Below are 22,510 nucleotides of genomic sequence, written 5' to 3' on the forward strand. Positions count from 1 at the left end.
TTATTCACTCATTTTCTTTCCTGCCAGCCATGACAGTAACTCTGAATAAGCATTTGCCCAAACTGCTGAGGCTCATGTTAATTGTTTGGCTATCAAAGCATGAGAATCTGTTAATGTGTACAGCATGTAACTTAGAGAGTAACTGTTGATGTAGATTCTGCATGATTGTTCCTCATCATGCCTAATGCACCACTTATTTTCTAAAGTAATGGAAGTTCTCCTTATGAGAATGAAAAATGCTTCAAATCTACTTTGTTCAGGGGCAGATATGGCACCTGTTAACTCTTTAAAGCTTTTGCCATTGTGTAGCATCTGGAGCAGAATGTCAGAGGAAGGTCGAAGATAGAGTTGAGCCATCCCACCTATTTGTGTTCCTCCTGACATTGTGCATGGATACATGTATCAAATGTTGAGCTGCACTCTTTCAGGTCCACAAGACAAAGGTAGTTAGGGTACCCCTGCTCTCATTTGGCTCTTGCCCAATTCTCACTTTGGTTCAATGTGGTGACCTGAGTGAAATCACTTATTATTTATAGCAGTGTTTCTCAACCAGTGGAACATGAAGGTTGTGTAGGTGAGACTTCAAGTCATTGCCCGATTGAAAAAAATCAAAGTTGTTTGCACTTCAAATAGATGAATCAACAGACATCTCAAACTGTACAGAAGTGGGGTTTTATTTTTATCTCGGTGGGACCGAGGTTTTCTGACAAAATGAGTGGTGGGACATAAGATGCAAAAGGAAGGGAACTGCTGATTTAAAGGACTGTAATAGTGTTCCATTGTGAAATATTTGTGAGTTGAACTGACCTGTTCTCAGTCAATGACTTGCCTGTGCATAGCTCTCTATAGCATTTCCCTTGTTGTTGTGTCATCTTTGTCCCTCTTGACTTTGTCTACAGGCTGCCAATGCCAGTGTACCGAGTGGTTGGACGATGATCACCCAAAGCTAAAGCCAGGAGAGGACACTGGGATAAACAAAAAAGACTATGGGGACTATGAACTCTTGCACAACATCATACGCAAGAGGCCCTACCTGTTCTGTCCGGTGGCATGGGATATTTCATGCAGAGCACAGCAATTCCCTCATCATCCCATAGATAAGTTGGGGCAAAAAGTGGAATGCAGTGCTTCCAAAGGACTTACCTGCAACAACAAAGACCAGGTCGGGCAGTTGCCACCTATCTGCCACAATTATGAAGTGAAGCTCTGCTGTTATGCAAGCCACCCTTCTTGCTGCCTTTCTATCACATCGCACACAACAACCACTACCTCCCCATCAACGCCAACACCTACTACAACAACTACCACCACTCTCACACCACCGTCAACGGCCTCCACTTCTGCAGCTACTCAAGGTATGAGACAGGTGGATGCTGTCTGTGCTTATTTTCTTGAATTATTGAAACCTCACTAGCAAAAACAAGTGTAATTCTGGAGACATCAAGAGATATGGTAAGAAAAATCACCATGAAACAATTCCTGATTTAGCTGGTTAATCCATGGTGACATGATTTGGTAACTGGGTAGTATTAGATGATCATGACTGGCGGTTCCTCCTTTGCCCAGGTTTATCTTGAGCCTAGGCCAATTTCATTGCGGCCCCCACTCTACACACTCTTTCTGTGAACTTACAGCCCCTCTATCCTGGTTATATGCTTTGGGGGTGAAGAAAGTGAGGATTGCTTTGAAAATCTTGTTCAAAAGGGGGCTGAACTGTAACCTTCCATCAGAGAAGTTAGAGGTGTTACTTGACAATGATGTGAATAATTTATCGGTCAGGTTGGTAGGTTCACTTCCTACTTTTCCTGCTTGGTCTTTGCCTTGGCAGCTATAATAGTGTCTGCAAAGATGAAAGCCTTTGCTTTATGAGATAGGTAGCTTTTCAGTCTTTCAAACTGCTGAACTAGGATTCTCCCTGTCGGGTTTTCTTTGACATAATTGGGCCAGCATAAATCCTTCAGACTCTAGACTTGAAACTGAAGTAACCAAATATCCTTATAAGGCAGCTATTAAGAAAACTCCTAACCTGAAATTGGTTGTGCTGAAAGTGTGCTGCTGTGATTACACACAAACTGTCAAAGACAAAAAAGAGTACTAAGTGAGGGGAAAAAACTCACTGGTCTTTGTGCATGTAGGGACAATGCTCCTGGTTGAATGTAATTTCTTTTCATTCTAAGCATTTCTAAGGTGATAAAGGTTGTAGCTTATCTTCAAACATTGTCATGAACACCGTTGTGGTTTCTGAAAAGCAGGTTCCATTTTTGTCTTGTAGGGTCTACAACTACTACTACTGCTACTACTACTACTAATTTGACCACACCAAGTACAACGCCTTGTACTACAGAGACAACAGAGGAGGGTAGGTATATATTGGGATATATAGGGCCAGATTATACTCCAGGTATTAGGGATAAGTGGGCTGAGATGCCTCATTATGGCTCAACTAGCCCTGATTTCAGTTCCTGACAATCAGTTAACACAAAACATTGGGCTCCTCTTATTTTTCACTGCTTTTTAGCGATACATTCTTAAGGGTAAGATGCTGGTGCGCTGAAAAAGTACATTGAACAGATTTTCAGATGTGTAGGCTGCTTTCAAAATTGTCTGATCTCAAAAGAAAATTGCTAAAGCTCATCAGATATGTTTAATTTTATTATAGTCTCCATAATAAACTAGGAAGAAGGAATGAGTGGGTTCAAATGCTGACTTTTGTTGGAACATCCACTACCAATACATAAAACCCCTAAAGGACACACATTAAAATGTCAAGACTCTCAAAATGTAATTTGTTGCATTTCAGTTCCTTTGTAATTTCTAAAAACTAGATTTCTTTTTCATTTTAAAGAGAGTTCATTCACTACAACAAGGTCTACTCTCACAAGTGGCTCTTCTACAGCTTCAACAACTCCTCCAACACCAACGACCACCACTACTGCAAGTACGCCTCCACCAACTCCCACCGCCACCACTTCCGCCACGACTACCTCCGAGCCAACCAGCACCACTTCAGAAACAACTCCTCCAACACCAACTACCACCATTACTGCAAGTACACCTCCACCAACCTCCACCACCACCACGTCAGCCACGAGTACCTCCGAGTCAACCACCACCACTTCAGAAACAACTCCTCCAACACCAACTACCACCATTACTGCAAGTACGCCTCCACCAACTCTTCCGCCACGACTACCTCCGAGCCAACCACCACCACTTCAGAAACAACTCCTCCAACACCAACTACCACCATTACTGCAAGTACGCCTCCACCAACCTCCACCACCACCACGTCAGCCACGACTACCTCAGAGTCAACCACCACCACTACCACCCTGATACCCACACCTTCCACCACTGTCACACCAACTCCAACAACCCCCATGAGTGCAACTACAGGTATGAGATGGGTAGATACTGCATGTGCTTATTTTCTTGTAATTGAAACCCCACTAGCAAACAGTAGTGTATTCTGGAGACCAACAATACTGCAAGTACTCCTCCACCAACTCCCACCACCACCACGTCAGCCACGAGTACCTCCGAGTCAACCACCACCACTTCAGAAACAACTCCTCCAACACCAACTACCACCATTACTGCAAGTACGCCTCCACCAACTCCCACCACCACCACTTCCGCCACGACTACCTCCGAGCCAACCACCACCACTTCAGAAACAACTCCTCCAACACCAACTACCACCATTACTGCAAGTACGCCTCCACCAACCTCCACCACCACCACGTCAGCCACGACTACCTCAGAGTCAACCACCACCACTACCACCCTGATACCCACACCTTCCACCACTGTCACACCAACTCCAACAACCCCCATGAGTGCAACTACAGGTATGAGATGGGTAGATACTGCATGTGCTTATTTTCTTGTAATTGAAACCCCACTAGCAAACAGTAGTGTATTCTGGAGACATCAAGAAATATGGTAAGAGAAATCACTATGAAACGATTCTTGATTTAGCTGGTTAATCCATGGTGACATGATTTGGTAACTGGGTAGTATTAGATGATCATAAATGGCGGTTCCTCCTTTGCCCAGGTTTATCTTGAGCCTAGGCCAATTTCATTGCGGCCCCCACTCTACACACTCTTTCTGTGAACTTACAGCCCCTCTATCCTGGTTATATGCTTTGGGGGTGAAGAAAGTGAGGATTGCTTTGAAAATCTTGTTCAAAAGGGGGCTGAACTGTAACCTTCCATCAGAGAAGTTAAGGTGTTACTTGACAATGATGTGAATAATTTATCGGTCAGGTTGGTAGGTTCACTTCCTACTTTTCCTGCTTGGTCTTTGCCTTGGCAGCTATAATAGTGTCTGCAAAGATGAAAGCCTTTGCTTTATGAGATAGGTAGCTTTTCAGTCTTTCAAACTGCTGAACTAGGATTCTCCCTGTCGGGTTTTCTTTGACATAATTGGGCCAGCATAAATTCTTCAGACTCTAGACTTGAAACTGAAGTAACCAAATATCCTTATAAGGCAGCTATTAAGAAAACTCCTAACCTGAAATTGGTTGTGCTGAAAGTGTGCTGCTGTGATTACACACAAACTGTCAAAGACAAAAAAGAGTACTAAGTGAGGGAAAAAAACTCACTGGTCTTTGTGCATGTAGGGACAATGCTCCTGGATGAATGTAATTTCTTTTCATTCTAAGCATTTCTAAGGTGATAAAGGTTGTAGCTTATCTTCAAACATTGTCATGAACACCGTTGTGGTTTCTGAAAAGCAGGTTCCATTTTTGTCTTGTAGGGTCTACAACTACTACTACTGCTACTACTACTACTAATTTGACCACACCAAGTACAACGCCTTGTACTACAGAGACAACAGAGGAGGGTAGGTATATATTGGGATATATAGGGCCAGATTATATTCCAGGTATTAGGGATAAGTGGGCTGAGATGCCTCATTATGGCTCAACTAGCCCTGATTTCAGTTCCTGACAATCAGTTAACACAAAACATTGGGCTCCTCTTATTTTTCACTGCTTTTTAGCGATACATTCTTAAGGGTAAGATGCTGGTGCGCTGAAAAAGTACATTGAACAGATTTTCAGATGTGTAGGCTGCTTTCAAAACTGTCTGATCTCAAAAGAAAATTGCTTAAGCTCATCAGATATGTTTAATTTTATTATAGTCTCCATAATAAACTAGGAAGAAGGAATGAGTGGGTTCAAATGCTGACTTTTGTTGGAACATCCACTACTAATACATAAAACCCCTAAAGGACACGCATTAAAATGTCAAGACTCTCAAAATGTAATTTGTTGCATTTCAGTTCCTTTGTAATTTCTAAAAACTAGATTTCTTTTTCATTTTAAAGAGAGTTCATTCACTACAACAAGGTCTACTCTCACAAGTGGCTCTTCTACAGCTTCAACAACTCCTCCAACACCAACGACCACCACTACTGCAAGTACGCCTCCATCAACTCCCACCGCCACCACATCAGCCACGACTACCTCCGAGCCAACAACCACCACTTCAGAAACAACTCCTCCAACACCAACTACCACCATTACTGCAAGTGCGCCTCCACCAACTCCCACCACCACCACGTCAGCCACGACTACCTCACAGTCATCCACCACCACTTCAGAAACCACTCCTCCAACACCAACTACAACCATTACTGCAAGTACGCCTCCACCAACTCCCACCGCCACCACTTCCGCCACGACTACCTCCGAGCCAACCACCACCACTTCAGAAACAACTCCTCCAACACCAACTACCACCATTACTGCAAGTACTCCTCCACCAACTCCCACCACCACCACGTCAGGCACGAGTACCTCCGAGTCAACCACCACCACTTCAGAAACAACTCCTCCAACACCAACTACCACCATTACTGCAAGTACGCCTCCACCAACCTCCACCACCACCACGTCAGCCACGACTACCTCAGAGTCAACCACCACCATTACCACCCTGACACCCACACCTTCCACCACTGTCACACCAACTCCAACAACCTCCATGAGTGCAACTACAGGTATGAGATGGGTAGATACTGCATGTTCTTATTTTCTTGTTATTGAAACCCCACTAGCAAAAAGTAGTGTATTCTGGAGACATCAAGAAATATGGTAAGAGAAATCACTATGAAACTATTCCTGATTTCATGGTGACATGATTTGGTAAATAGGTAGTATTAGATGATCATAAATGGCGGTTCCTCCTTTGTCCAGGTTTATCTTGAGCCTAGGCCAATTTCATTGTGCCCCCCACTCCATATGTACACTTTCTCACAATTGATGCCCCCTCTGTCCTGGTCATATGCTTTGGGAGTGAGGACGATGTGGATTGCTTTAATCTTGCTCAAAATGGGATGAGGATTGCTTTGTGAGTCTGGCTTTAAATGTTGTTCTCTGATATAATGTAAATGTACAGAATATTAGCTAGGAAGCAGTAGAAATTCTACCCTTTCACTGGTTGAACTTTTGATTTTACACTCTTGTTGTTACATTCACCTTTCTTCATGTCTACATGATGTAATGTTATATTATATATATCACTTCTGATGTAAAAGAATTGTAAACTGTATTAGAGAGACTAAGGTGCATCTTGGCAAAGTCATGCTTAAGTCACTCTCAGCTGGACAACTTCACTTCCCATTATTCACTCATTTTCTTTCCTGCCAGCCATGACAGTAACTCTGAATAAGCATTTGCCCAAACTGCTGAGGCTCATGTTAATTGTTTGGCTATCAAAGCATGAGAATCTGTTAATGTGTACAGCATGTAACTTAGAGAGTAACTGTTGATGTAGATTCTACATGATTGTTCCTCATCATGCCTAATGCACCACTTATTTTCTAAAGTAATGGAAGTTCTCCTTATGAGAATGAAAAATGCTTCAAATCTACTTTGTTCAGGGGCAGATATGGCACCTGTTAACTCTTTAAAGCTTTTGCCATTGTGTAGCATCTGGAGCAGAATGTCAGAGGAAGGTCGAAGATAGAGTTGAGCCATCCCACCTATTTGTGTTCCTCCTGACATTGTGCATGGATACATGTATCAAATGTTGAGCTGCACTCTTTCAGGTCCACAAGACAAAGGTAGTTAGGGTACCCCTGCTCCCATTTGGCTCTTGCCCAATTCTCACTTTGGTTCAATGTGGTGACTTGAGTGAAATCACTTATTATTTATAGCAGTGTTTCTCAACCAGTGGAACATGAAGGTTGTGTAGGTGGGACTTCAAGTCATTGCCCGATTGAAAAAAATCAAAGTTGTTTGCACTTCAAATAGATGAATCAACAGACATCTCAAACTGTACAGAAGTGGGGTTTTATTTTTATCTCGGTGGGACCGAGGTTTTCTGACAAAATGAGTGGTGGGACATAAGATGCAAAAGGAAGGGAACTGCTGATTTAAAGGACTGTAATAGTGTTCCATTGTGAAATATTTGTGAGTTGAACTGACCTGTTCTCAGTCAATGACTTGCCTGTGCATAGCTCTCTATAGCATTTCCCTTGTTGTTGTGTCATCTTTGTCCCTCTTGACTTTGTCTACAGGCTGCCAATGCCAGTGTACCGAGTGGTTGGACGATGATCACCCAAAGCTAAAGCCAGGAGAGGACACTGGGATAAACAAAAAAGACTATGGGGACTATGAACTCTTGCACAACATCATACGCAAGAGGCCCTACCTGTTCTGTCCGGTGGCATGGGATATTTCATGCAGAGCACAGCAATTCCCTCATCATCCCATAGATAAGTTGGGGCAAAAAGTGGAATGCAGTGCTTCCAAAGGACTTACCTGCAACAACAAAGACCAGGTCGGGCAGTTGCCACCTATCTGCCACAATTATGAAGTGAAGCTCTGCTGTTATGCAAGCCACCCTTCTTGCTGCCTTTCTACCACATTGCACACAACAACCACTACCTCCCCATCAACGCCAACACCTACTACAACAACTACCACCACTCTCACACCACCGTCAACGGCCTCTACTTCTGCAGCTACTACTACTACTAATTTGACCACACCAAGTACAACGCCTTGTACTACAGAGACAACAGAGGAGGGTAGGTATATATTGGGATATATAGGGCCAGATTATATTCCAGGTATTAGGGATAAGTGGGCTGAGATGCCTCATTATGGCTCAACTAGCCCTGATTTCAGTTCCTGACAATCAGTTAACACAAAACATTGGGCTCCTCTTATTTTTCACTGCTTTTTAGCGATACATTCTTAAGGGTAAGATGCTGGTGCGCTGAAAAAGTACATTGAACAGATTTTCAGATGTGTAGGCTGCTTTCAAAACTGTCTGATCTCAAAAGAAAATTGCTAAAGCTCATCAGATATGTTTAATTTTATTATAGTCTCCATAATAAACTAGGAAGAAGGAATGAGTGGGTTCAAATGCTGACTTTTGTTGGAACATCCACTACTAATACATAAAACCCCTAAAGGACACGCATTAAAATGTCAAGACTCTCAAAATGTAATTTGTTGCATTTCAGTTCCTTTGTAATGTCTAAAAACTAGATTTCTTTTTCATTTTAAAGAGAGTTCATTCACTACAACAATGTCTACTCTCACAAGTGGCTCTTCTACAGCTTCATCAACTCCTCCAACACCAACGACCACCATTACTGCAAGTACGCCTCCACCAACTCCCACCGCCACCACTTCCGCCACGACTACCTCCGAGCCAACCAGCACCACTTCAGAAACAACTCCTCCAACACCAACTACCACCATTACTGCAAGTACACCTCCACCAACCTCCACCACCACCACGTCAGCCACGAGTACCTCCGAGTCAACCACCACCACTTCAGAAACAACTCCTCCAACACCAACTACCACCATTACTGCAAGTACGCCTCCACCAACTCCCACCACCACCACTTCCGCCACGACTACCTCCGAGCCAACCACCACCACTTCAGAAACAACTCCTCCAACACCAACTACCACCATTACTGCAAGTACGCCTCCACCAACTCCCACCACCACCACTTCCGCCACGACTACCTCCGAGCCAACCACCACCACTTCAGAAACAACTCCTCCAACACCAACTACCACCATTACTGCAAGTACGCCTCCACCAACCTCCACCACCACCACGTCAGCCACGACTACCTCAGAGTCAACCACCACCACTACCACCCTGACACCCACACCTTCCACCACTGTCACACCAACTCCAACAACCTCCATGAGTGCAACTACAGGTATGAGATGGGTAGATACTGCATGTGCTTATTTTCTTGTAATTGAAACCCCACTAGCAAACAGTAGTGTATTCTGGAGACATCAAGAAATATGGTAAGAGAAATCACTATGAAACGATTCCTGATTTAGCTGGTTAATCCATGGTGACATGATTTGGTAACTGGGTAGTATTAGATGATCATAAATGGCGGTTCCTCCTTTGCCCAGGTTTATCTTGAGCCTAGGCCAATTTCATTGCGGCCCCCACTCTACACACTCTTTCTGTGAACTTACAGCCCCTCTATCCTGGTTATATGCTTTGGGGGTGAAGAAAGTGAGGATTGCTTTGAAAATCTTGTTCAAAAGGGGGCTGAACTGTAACCTTCCATCAGAGAAGTTAAGGTGTTACTTGACAATGATGTGAATAATTTATCGGTCAGGTTGGTAGGTTCACTTCCTACTTTTCCTGCTTGGTCTTTGCCTTGGCAGCTATAATAGTGTCTGCAAAGATGAAAGCCTTTGCTTTATGAGATAGGTAGCTTTTCAGTCTTTCAAACTGCTGAACTAGGATTCTCCCTGTCGGGTTTTCTTTGACATAATTGGGCCAGCATAAATCCTTCAGACTCTAGACTTGAAACTGAAGTAACCAAATATCCTTATAAGGCAGCTATTAAGAAAACTCCTAACCTGAAATTGGTTGTGCTGAAAGTGTGCTGCTGTGATTACACACAAACTGTCAAAGACAAAAAAGAGTACTAAGTGAGGGAAAAAAACTCACTGGTCTTTGTGCATGTAGGGACAATGCTCCTGGTTGAATGTAATTTCTTTTCATTCTAAGCATTTCTAAGGTGATAAAGGTTGTAGCTTATCTTCAAACATTGTCATGAACACCGTTGTGGTTTCTGAAAAGCAGGTTCCATTTTTGTCTTGTAGGGTCTACAACTACTACTACTGCTACTACTACTACTAATTTGACCACACCAAGTACAACGCCTTGTACTACAGAGACAACAGAGGAGGGTAGGTATATATTGGGATATATAGGGCCAGATTATATTCCAGGTATTAGGGATAAGTGGGCTGAGATGCCTCATTATGGCTCAACTAGCCCTGATTTCAGTTCCTGACAATCAGTTAACACAAAACATTGGGCTCCTCTTATTTTTCACTGCTTTTTAGCGATACATTCTTAAGGGTAAGATGCTGGTGCGCTGAAAAAGTACATTGAACAGATTTTCAGATGTGTAGGCTGCTTTCAAAACTGTCTGATCTCAAAAGAAAATTGCTAAAGCTCATCAGATATGTTTAATTGTATTATAGTCTCCATAATAAACTAGGAAGAAGGAATGAGTGGGTTCAAATGCTGACTTTTGTTGGAACATCCACTACCAATACATAAAACCCCTAAAGGACACACATTAAAATGTCAAGACTCTCAAAATGTAATTTGTTGCATTTCAGTTCCTTTGTAATGTCTAAAAACTAGATTTCTTTTTCATTTTAAAGAGAGTTCATCCACTACAACAATGTCTACTCTCACAAGTGGCTCTTCTACAGCTTCATCAACTCCTCCAACACCAACGACCACCACTACTGCAAGTACGCCTCCATCAACTCCCCCCGCCACCACATCAGCCACGACTACCTCCGAGCCAACAACCACCACTTCAGAAACAACTCCTCCAACACCAACTACCACCATTACTGCAAGTACGCCTCCACCAACTCCCACCACCACCACTTCAGCCACGACTACCTCCGAGTCAACCACCACCACTTCAGAAACAACTCCTCCAACAGCAACTACTACTATTACTGCAAGTACGCCTCCACCAACTCCCACCACCACCACTTCAGCCACGACTACCTCCGAGTCAACCACCACCACTTCAGAAACAACTCCTCCAACACCAACTACCACCATTACTACAAGTACGCCTCCACCAACTCCCACCACCACCACTTCAGCCACGACTAGTCCAGAATCAACTACATCCACTCCAACAACACCAGGCACCACCACTGCCACTCTGTCACCCACACCATCCAGTAGTGTCACAACAACATCAACAGCCTCCACTTCTGCAACTACTCAAGGTATGATATGGGCTGATGCTATCTGAGCTTACTTTGTTGTAATTATTGAAACCGCACTAGCATAGACAAGGGTATTCTGGAGACTTCAAGAGATCTTGTAGAGAGAAACTACCACGGATGCCCTAATAGGTCTGACAAAGCTTGCTAATCCTCTATGACATGATTTGGTAATTAGCAATCCCATATTTACTGTCTTTTAATTTGACCCTAGACCAATTTTATTGTTACACTCCATCTCTACTTTCCTCCACGTGATGCCCTCCTGCCCTGGTCATATCCTTTGGGGGTGAAGAGGGTAAGGATTGCTTTTCATGTCTTGTTCAAAGTGAGACTGAGTTATAACCTTCCACCAGAGTGGTTAAGGCAAGTCCTGGAAATGACATGAATTATTGATAAGTCTGGTCATTAAGTTCTCTTCCTACTTTTCCTGTGTTGTCTATGCTTTCTAAGCTAATAGTTTCTGCAAAGATGGAAGTCTTTGATATGTGGGATAGGGTAGCTTTGCAGGCTTTCAAGCTGTAGTTTATACAGTAGTCGGAACACGTAATACAGAGAAGGATGCTCTCTGAGTTTATTTTGCTCTAATTATTGAAATGCCATCTGCATGGACAAGCATATAAACATTTGAGAGAAACCACCACATATACCATAACAAGGCTATTGTGGGTGGGTAATCAAGTCACTAGGACATTAATTATTAAGTCGGTAGTATTAGACCTTTCTAAGAATCAATTCCATGCTTCCCCTTGTTTATTTTGATGCTTTATCATGTTGCTTTTATTCCCTTTTCCAACCTCTTGCCACCCTCAGTTATTTTTTAGTTGCCCTGAGGCAAGTTTATTTTTCTCAATGCTGTTTATTTATTTAGTTTGATTGAAAAGTTCATGTATATATCATGAATTGTTCTCTTTGCCAATCATGACCATGCCTACAAATAAGCTCCCACCAAAATTTGCAGGGCTTATATAATTTGCTTGGACACCCAGGATTGGAGGAACATAATGTTTTCATTGCGTGGGTCTTTAAGTGACTGCAGTTATTAGATTATATACATGGAAAGTTATACATGTAATTATTGGAGGAGGTTCCTTACATGTGTCCCCTCTTGCTGCTTTGGCGTGGCCAAGCAAGCAGTTGGGAAAGCAGATACAGGGGACAGGAAGCCTTTCCCCTGCCTCTTACCCCTTCCCAATGCCTGCCCACCTGTCCACTCCCACAGTTTTCCCTCCTGCCTACTTCCCTGCCGCATGCCTCCCCCACTGCAGTGCTTGCCTCCCCCGCTGTCTCCTCACAACTCTCCCCCCATGAGGTCTGCCCTGTCACCTTGTCCCCCCTTTGCCACTTGCCTACCTGTCACCTTCTCCCCCTGCCACGTGCCTAACCACCACCCCCTCTGTCATCTGCCACTTACCTACAATACAGTTTCAGCTCCAGCTCCAGCTCCAGCTCCAGCTCCAGCTCCAGCTCCAGCTCCATCCCTGAGCATGGAACCCATAGTGACTCTGACCCAGTAAGCAGTGGCCTCATCTTTTGCCCTGGTCTCCATCCAATACATAGCTCCCGGCACCCCATGTTTATTGCAACGGGGGAAAGAAACCTCATCTTAGATTTGAGTAAAGGTAGTATATGTCTTAATAGATGCACTCCCCTTGTCTCAGACTTTACTCCTACCTTTTCATTGTACTTACTTCATGCAGGGATAACTATTTGGTAGCAGTTGTCAAAGGCTTCATGCTTCTACTGCAAAAGTGGAATGTAGACCCTATCAGTGTGTAAATGTCCCTATTACAGAAGTAAGATCACCGTCTGGAGACACACCAACATCTCTCAGTCCTATAATAGGTGCACATAAGGCTCAAAGGGGTAATAGGATCACTCTGCACTTCAATTGGATTACTCCGAGTTAGTCTCAGGCTGCACATTAGTCATCCACTTGATGAAATAGAATACTGCTTTCAGTGTTTGCTTTGGCATAATTAGACAAGCATAAATTCTTCAAACATAAGACTTAAAATTGAGGTAAGCAAATATCTTTGTAAGCTAACTATTAACAAAACTCTTATCCTGAAATTGGTTGTGTTGAAAGTCTGCTCCTATGATTACATACAAAGAGTAAGAGGGTAAAAGCCAAAAAAGTACTAAGTGAGAAACAAAATCATTGGCCTTTCTGCATTTAGGGACAATGTTCCTTGATTGAATTGGTTTTTTCTTTAGTCTAAGTTTTAGGTGACAAAGGTTGTAGCTTCTCTTCAAACATTGTCAGCAATACCTTCATGGTTTCTGAAAAGCAGGTTCCATTTTTGTCTTGCAGTGTCTACTACTACTACAACAAATTTGACCACACCAAGTACAACCCCTTGCACTTCAGAGACAACAGAGGAGGGTAGGTATATATTGGGATACATAGGGCCAGATTATATTCCAGGTATTAGGGATAAGTGGGCTGAGATGCCTCATTATGGCTCAACTAGCCCTGATTTCAGTTCCTGACAATCAGTTAACACAAAACATTGGGCTCCTCTTATTTTTCACTGCTTTTTAGTGAAGTGATACATTCTTAAGGGTAAGACGCTGGTGCGCTGAAAAAGTACATTGAACAGATTTTCAGATGTGTAAGCTGCTTTCAAAACTGTCTGATCTCAAAAGAAAATTGCTAAAGCTCATCAGATATGTTTAATTTTATTATAGTCTCCATAATAAACTAGGAAGAAGGAATGAGTGGGTTCAAATGCTGACTTTTGTTGGAACATCCACTACTAATACATAAAAAACCTAAAGGACACATAAAAAAATGTCAAGACTCTTAAAATGTAATTTGTTGCATTTCAGTTCCTTTGTAATTTCTAAAATCTAGATTTCTTTTTCATTTTAAAGAGAGTTCATTCACTACAACAAGGTCTACTCTCACAAGTGGCTCTTCTACAGCTTCATCAACTCCTCCAACACCAACTCCCACCATTACTGCAAGTACGCCTCCACCAACTCCCACCACCACCACTTCAGCCACGACTACCTCCAAGTCAGCCACCACCACTTCAGCAACAACTCTTCCACCATCAGCTCCTATCATTACTTCAAGTATACCTCCAACAACTCCCAACATCACTTCAGCAACAATTACTCCAAAGTCAACCACCACAGTCACTACTTCAGCAACAACTTCAACTCGAGGGACTACTGTTACAACACTAGAAAGTATAACCACAAACGGTAGCACACCCTCCACAACAACTCCGTCCATACCACTATGTTTCATTCCACCTGATAAGTATATTATGGTTAGTACATTTTGCATTTTTGTTATATGATTATAAAATAAGAAAAAGTTTTGCTTCTGAATTTTCAGATTAGAGGATGTTAACACCTGGTATTCAAATTCATTTTTTAATATGGTGCTCTTATTCTGGATATGCAAATTTCACTAAGTTACACCTTCCATTGCTTTCTTTTTATCTTTCTAGTTTTTGCTGGTGCCAGAATGCTTATTTCCAATTGTTATAATACCTACCACCTCAAATTAGGTATGAACTATGTTCATGGTTAAATACAATGAGCCATAACCTGGATTTGCCATCAGAGAACATAAGACTCCCAATACAGTCACTATCTCAGCTCTTCACTGAAATAGTCTCAATATGTTTTTGATCATTACCTCATGGCTGCCTTCTTAACAGTTAAAAATATCTTCCCACATGTTCATGATGGGTTGCAGGTAGGTCTTGTTGGAACAATCTCATTTCCTTTTATGACCAGGTGACCTATCACCTGGACAAGGGAGAAGAGATTGCTGTCATATATCTTGACTACAAAAAAGCCTTCAATCTGGTATCCCATGATCACCTCTTGGTGAAACTGGCCAATTGTGGCCTTGGGTCCACCATGATCCACTGTCTGGGAAATTGGTTCTGTGGTTGGACCCAGAGGGTGGTAATTGATGGAAGTCAATCGTCATGGTGCCCTGTGAAAAGTGGGGTCCCCCAAGGCTCTGTCTTTGGACCCATATTTTTCAACATCTTCATTAATGATGTGGACATTGGAGTCAGAAGTGGACTGGCCAAGTTCGCCCATGACACCAAACTTTGGGGCAAAGCATCCACACCAGATGACAGGCAGGTGATCCAGGCTGACCTGGACAGGCTCAGCAAATGGGTGGATGAGAACCTGATGGTGTTTAACACTGAAAAATGCAAGTTTCTCCACCCTGGGAGGAAAAGCCTGTAGCATCCTTATCGGCTTGGCAGTGTTACACTGGCTAGCACTATGGGAGAAAGAGACTTGGAGGTCATCATTGACCACAAGATGAACATGAGCCTGCAATGCGATGCTGCAGCTAGTAAAGCAACCGAAACAGTGGCTTGCATCCATAGTTGCTTCTCAAGCAAATCCCAGGACATCATTTTTCCCTTGTACTCGACCTTGATGAGGCCGCAGCTGGAGTACTGCATCCAGTTTTGGGCCCCACAATTCAAAAAGGACGTGGAGAAGCTTGAGAGAGTCTAGCAAAGAGTCACATGCATGATCAGGTCAGGAAAACAGATCTTACAATGACAGGCTGAGAGCTATGGGGCTCTTTAGCCTGGAAAAGCGCAGGCTCAGGGGCAATCTGATGGCCACCTATAAGTTTATCAGGGGTGGCCACCAATATCTGGGGGAATGTTTGTTCACCACAGCGCCCCAAGGGATGACGAGGTTGAACGGTTATAAACTACTGCAAGACAGTTTCAGGGTGGACATAAGGAAGGATTTCTTTACTGTCTGAGCCCCCAAGGTCTGGAACAGCTTGCCATCGGAGGTGGTTCAAGCACCTACACTGAACACCTTCAAGAGCAAATTGGATACTTATCTTGCTGGGATCCTATGACCTCAGCTGACTTCCTGCCCTTTGGGTGGGGGGCTGGACTCGATGATCATCCGAGGTCCCTTCCAGCCCTAATATCTATGAAATTTATGAAATTTATGGGTATTGGGTAGGGCATATTGTCATGGTTTGTGAATGCAAACATCTTGGGACACTGAACTATATTTGTTTTTGTGGCTCACTGCGATTCCAACTATGCTAGATTATCTCCTTTGCCTTAAACTGAGAAAAGTTACTTTAATCCAATATCTTTCTATTTCTAATGTCAACTAGAAAAAAACCCAACAAAATAATAACTCCTTGAATGGAAACAGGTATTTAGCCACATTAGCCTGAAGTCCAGCAGCAGGCAAGGTAAAGGTGTACCTTATAGGCTTGCTATAAGGTATATTTTTACCTTGACTTCATTTCTTGAACAGTCAAGTATGTATGTTGACAATAACTGTCTCTCTTCCTTTTTTGGATTGTTTTAAGTGTGGTATAAACTGCAGGCCAAATCTGGCCTATGCAGCTATGGCACCTGGCCTGCAGGGCTCCCCACAGGTTGGGAAACTTGGTTGTGGGGAGCGGTGGCAATTAATACTGTCTTCCCTCTGCTGCTGCCAAATTACCAAACTCCAAGTGGCTGATCAGAAACAAGATGGTCCCTGGCCCCCTGGTGCTTGGTCAGGCTGTTGCTGCATAGCTGGGCCACTGCTGCAGGCAATGTCAGGGTGGGGTGGAGGGTAGGAAAAGCACAGGCCTAGAGCTGGAGTGAGTGGCTGGGCTTTCCCAGCCCTGGGGCTGCTCTTTGAATATGTGCAAATGTTTGGTAGATTGGGCCAACCTGTTCTCAATCAAATTTATTTCACTTGCTCAGGTGAACTAATTTAGATTGGGCAAGCCATCTTTTGTCCAGTTTAACCTCCTTGAATATTTGCAGATTAACACTTCTCTCCCTGTGCAGCTGGATCTGGCCTGGGACACATTACCAACCCTCCCCTCCCCTCATGTGGCTGGACTAGGGCCTGAATGGCTGGAGTGGACCCAGGTCCTGCCTGCCCTACATGCCAGGTCAGGCTCTCTGGCCAGATCTGGCTTGTGGATGGACTAGTCATCAACCATCTGGCCTGTGGGCCAAAAATGTGGGGCACCACTGGTCTAAACTAGGACTTCAGATTCTTATCCCATTAGCTTTCTGTAGTTTTTATAACCTCTATATTCCTCAGTGGGTGCCCATTCATTTCTCTCTCTCCTGTCCACCTTGCCTGTCCCAGCAATGCCCCGTCCTTTTTCTTCTTCCTTCTCTATCCTTGTTATTATAATCAGTGCTTTATATTTACAAGCTCTGCTCCCTGCAGCCCCTCTATAGCATCTGAAAAAGTAAACTGCTGCTTATGAAAGCTTATGCATCTCTGTTTTAATTAGTCTATAACCAGGCTGTTCAAGTTCTAAGCGCCCCCCCCATTGACCACAGGACCAGGAGCCACACACTGAGCAGGCCACACCAGGTGCACACTATGGGCTCTTCTCCATGCATCCAATGATATGCTGTGAGCTTGTGGGGGACAATATCACTTATGAATCATGCAAGCACAGTCCTTGGCCTCTGCTTCATCACATAGGTGTGATCCCCACCCTACTACATGTTTTTGATTCTCACTCTCCCACACCTGACCTTCACAGCTCCAGACTCACCCTCAGCTCCCCACACTGCTTCACTGCCCTGATTGCTGAGGCAAAGACAGGGAGGATAGCTGGAGGCAGGAAGGAAGGAAGAACCTGGAAACTCCAGCATGATGGGGAGGAATAGTGCCAAAAAGGAGCCCAGAAGTTGCATACTAACTCTTTGCACGCCATGTGGCCCACAGGCTGACAGTTGGACAGCCATGGTCTACAGGGTACAAATCCACCCCCCCCTTTCTGCTTGACTCGGGATGACATGGCTTTCTCATTTGCTTTTTGTCATTATGCTCTACCTTGCCCTTCATCAAGTTGCTGCATAGCACTTCTGTGATTAGCAAACCACTTGATCTGTCTGAGGCCATGCAGAACAAGATGAGTTCTATTCCAGCTGAAGGTGTGGAGAGATGAAACAATTATGTCACATTACAAGAGGGAGGGAACTTAATATAGTTTCTCTGAATCCACTGCAATTTTCTTGTCTGTCTACTCTGCTCTTGTCTATCTACCCATGACAAGTGGATGCTAAACCACAGTAATTTCCCCTCCAGTGTCATTCAGGGGTAAATCACAGTTTAGCTCTACTTCCTGCAGAATAGGAGCACACAGGCAAAACAAGAGCAATGGTTGAAATAATGCATAGTGCACGAGCAAGTAAAACCTCCTAAAGCAGTATAATTACTTGTATTCATATCCTGATTCTTAGGAGTCTCAGGATGTTTTCTGAAAAGGTGCACATACCTACAAAGTCTCACTAGATTGGAATCACCACACCAGATGCATAGGCTATGTTTGCACTACAGTCAGAGAGGTGTGTCTGCAGCACATGTAGACACAACTGAATTAACTTGAATCTACTAAGTGTGGTTACTCATAGCAACAAAGTCACACTGATATGCAGTATATATCTGTTTCTTGGTGGGCTTGTATAGCTCCCATGGAATCCTGGATTGTCCTGGTTTCACTGCTATTGGTACCCATGTTGTTCTCAAAAGACTGAGGAATTCAGCTTGTAGAATGATAACGCTTGTTTATATAAAGAGCACTCTTAGCCAGCCACTCTACAGTTGCCTCCCACCCATTCCCTGGCCAATGTAACACTTATACATAACACTATTAAAGGTATCCATGCATCTTCCCCCTTTACATGTAACATATTCCATGTAGTACTAACACTGGACGTTTAGTTCAACCCATTTGTTAAAACAAATTTTAACAGGTCTCTGTTAGTCTTTGTGTTGGCTTTTTAGCTCTTAGTGATCTTCTAAGTTTCTCTGCATTCTCAATCCTTATTGGTTTAGTTCTTGTTTGGTTTCCCTGTTCATGTCTCTACTTATGCATCATTTTCCATCTCCTCTGTCATTTCTTCTTGCTTTGTTGTTGGCTCTGTTTCCTTTCGTGAATCTCATGATGCTGCTTCTTTTCTCCCCTTTACAAGCTGTAAGTGTCATCTGTTCCTTCTGGTGTGACTGCTTTATAGTATCTGGGAGCTACTTTTTGGGAAACTATTGCTTTGTTATGCAGATGTGGTAACTCCCTGGAACCCCTGTCATAGTACCATTTTTGTTTGAGTGTAGAATTTTTAAAATGTTTTCATGTTTTGCTTCTCATTCTGATGAGTACAATCCACAAGATTTGGCAGCCTGGTTTTGGGTTTTCTGTTAAATAGCATTTCTGTAGGAGACAATCCATGTTTCATATAATTTAAGAGTAATAGGTAAACATCAGTATGTGAATCCATAGCTTTTTTAACAATTTATTTACTATTTGTATTCTATTTTCCACCAGACCATTGAATTGTGGGTATTTAGGACATGAAGTGATGGAATCTATATTTGTTTGCAAAGTCTTTGAAATCAAGACAGTTGAACTGAGGTCCATTGTTTGCTCTCACAACTAGTAAAAATTGACTTGATGTGGGTTATGACGAGGGTTGCTGTTGTGCTTTTGAACAATGTAATTTCAGGATAGTGAGAATAATAATTCAGCACTAAAACATATTTTTTTCCTGCATGCATAAATAAATCAATGCCCACTTGATACCGTGGAGCTATAGGCTCCTCCATGACCATTATCGGCTCTTTTCTTTGTCCAGATACGTACTTTAGGCACATTTTACAAGCTTTTACAGTATCTTCTATGCCATTATTTATATTGGGCCAATATACAGCACCCCTCGCTCTCTTCTTGCATTTTTCAATGTCTAGATGCCCCTCATGGCTTCTATTTAACACATCTTTCTTTAGCACTGCTGGAGCAACAAGTTGTGAGCCTCTGAACAAAATGCCATCCACTACTGACAGCTCTTCCTTGAACTGAGAGTAGGGGCTAGGTATATGTTTTCCAAGCCAACCAGCACAAATAGTGGTTATCAAATTTTGCAATGAAGTGTCTTGATTAGTAGCTTCTGCAATTTAGTGCCCATATTTTATTTGTGACAGGAATCACCCTTTTCATTACATTAACATGTACTATGTCTGAGTCTGGAATTCGGTCATTTTCTGTTGTCTTATATGCTCCGGACAACATATCTGCAATAAATAGATGTTTTCCTGATGTGTACTGTATGTCTAGATCATACATTTGCAGTTGAAAGAAAAGTCTCTGTAATCTGGGTGGCATGTCTGATAACTCTTGTTTTATCCCCATGTTTTTGAAGCAAAGCTCCTCCAATGCCTTCTTTAGAAGCATCTGTTGATAATTTAATGGGTCTTTTAGAGTTTATAGTATTTTAATACCAGAGCTGTCATTATATTTTCCTTCAGGTTTTTAAATTCCGCTTCATGTTCATGTTCCCATATCCACTGAGCATTCTTTTGTAGGAGTGATCTACGGTGTTTGGTCTGCTCTGCTAAGATAGGTAGATATGTCCCTACAAAATTGCTCATTCACAGTAATCTTTGCACTCTTTCCTTATCTGTAGGGAGTGGCATGTTTGTAATGGCTTTAACCCTTGCAGGATCAATTTACACCCCATTCTCAGAGAGCTTTTCTCCCAGATATGTTATTTCTTTGATCCTGAATTTGCATTTTTGTTTGTTCAGTTTCAAACCTGCTCTGCAAGCTCTTTCTGGTTCGTTTCTTAGCCTTAAGTATGTTCTGCCATAGTATTTTCCCAAATGAATACATCAGGAGTATAAACCATAGTTCCATCAAGACCTTCAACAGTTTGTTGCAACTTTCTGTGAAATACTTCACATGCAGAACACAGTCCAAAAGGAAGCCTATGAAAGCAATTCCTTCCAACGAACATATTGAAGGTACATAATCTAGTGCTTTCTATTCCAGGAGAACTTCCAAAACCCAGAAGAGGCATCCAAAGTGGAAAAATATTTAGCTTCTACCATACTGCCCAAAACTTCTTCCCTGGTGGGAAAATGCTCCTTTTTGATGTACCTGTTCATTTACTTAGGATCCAGATATAATCTCAAAGATCCATCTTTTTTTTGCTATTAACACCAGTGAGTGAATGAACTCAAGCAGTTGGTTGCTCTATTTTTCTATCATGTCTATATTAAATAATCTAATTCCTTTTTCAGTTTCTTCCTTAGTACAAGGGGAACATTTCTTGGAGTATGTGTGGTGGGAGTATTTGGTTCTCTTAATTTTATATTGTACTCAATTGACAGTTTCCCTATGCTTTGAAACGCATCATAAAACTCTTCTTCTGTGTTCTTGCTTTCTAGTCCCTCAATGGCATCCGTTCTCTTATTCAAACCTAGAATTTTACACACTTGCAACCCAATAATTGGCACTAGCTTTCCTGGGACTATTACAAATTGAATGTTTACTATACTACCGTTGTGTTTAACATGGAGTGCACAAACACTTTTGGTTGCAGTCATTTCCCATTATATGCTCAAAGTTTCACTTTCTTACTCTCATAGTACACAGGTTTAGTTTTCATTTTTTGAATAACGTATTCTGGTATCACATTGAGCTGTGCCCTTGTATGTAATTTCAAAGTTACCATTAGTTCACTGGTGTCCAGAGTGATTGTCCAATCCTCAAAAGAATGAACAACTTCTTGAATTGTGCCAATGAGGAATTCGTCGTCTTTCTCATTGCACAGAGCATGCATCTGCTGTTTCTGGTGTGGCACATCCTGCTCCTTTCTGCAAACTCTTGTACAGTGATTAAATCTTTTGCATTCGTTGCAATGCTTACCAAGAGCAGGGGGTTTCATGGGTTTGTGGTAACCCCTACAGTATCTGCAGCTGACCCTTGCTTCTTGAAAAAAACTTCTTCAGCCTCTGCTTGCCTGTTTCATATTGAGCTCTTCCTTTCTATACTGTTTGTGTGTAGCCTCAGGTCTTTGCAGTCTGATAATCCTGCTGATAATCCTGTCTAGTTCAGTTTGTTCTGTTTTTTCCTTCAGCTTCTGCAGCATGGCATGTGTTATCTCTGCTGCTTGACACATTTTAAGTGCCTTTTCCAAATTAAGCTCAGGATCCTTTAGCAGTCTTTTCCTGAGGGTTGTATTACTTACACCTAATACTGTTTGGTCTCTAATCACGGATTCTTAGTTCTCCAAACCTGCATGTCTGGCTCAGCAGTCTGTGGTCTTTGACAGACTCCTCTTTCATCTTACATTCTTTATGATGTCTTAGGTGGAAATTATACTACTCAAAGATTTTGTTTAGGTATACAGTATTCCTCACACTGTTCTATTACTGTGCCATAGCTTTTCTGTTCTGTTTCTGATA

General features: G+C 42.6%; 1 protein-coding gene across 1 annotated transcript in view; it reads left to right on the forward strand.

Annotated features, from left to right (window-relative positions):
- The window catches only part of MUC2 (mucin 2, oligomeric mucus/gel-forming), an 88,657-nt gene that overhangs the window by 46,146 nt on the left and 20,001 nt on the right, over nucleotides 1-22,510 (forward strand). Inside the window, 13 exon segments of the mRNA XM_090034616.1 lie at nucleotides 900-1,355; nucleotides 2,273-2,359; nucleotides 2,846-3,186; nucleotides 3,189-3,396; nucleotides 3,564-3,851; nucleotides 4,765-4,851; nucleotides 5,338-6,012; nucleotides 7,534-8,046; nucleotides 8,533-9,207; nucleotides 10,121-10,211; nucleotides 10,694-11,119; nucleotides 13,596-13,667; nucleotides 14,159-14,494. Of these exon segments, the coding sequence (XP_089890742.1) occupies nucleotides 900-1,355; nucleotides 2,273-2,359; nucleotides 2,846-3,186; nucleotides 3,189-3,396; nucleotides 3,564-3,851; nucleotides 4,765-4,851; nucleotides 5,338-6,012; nucleotides 7,534-8,046; nucleotides 8,533-9,207; nucleotides 10,121-10,211; nucleotides 10,694-11,119; nucleotides 13,596-13,667; nucleotides 14,159-14,494 (4,255 nt within the window).

This window comes from Crocodylus siamensis, chromosome 2 (assembly GCF_052110815.1).
Source record: "Crocodylus siamensis isolate JL-2025a chromosome 2, ASM5211081v1, whole genome shotgun sequence".
NCBI classification, from domain to species: Eukaryota; Metazoa; Chordata; order Crocodylia; family Crocodylidae; genus Crocodylus; species Crocodylus siamensis.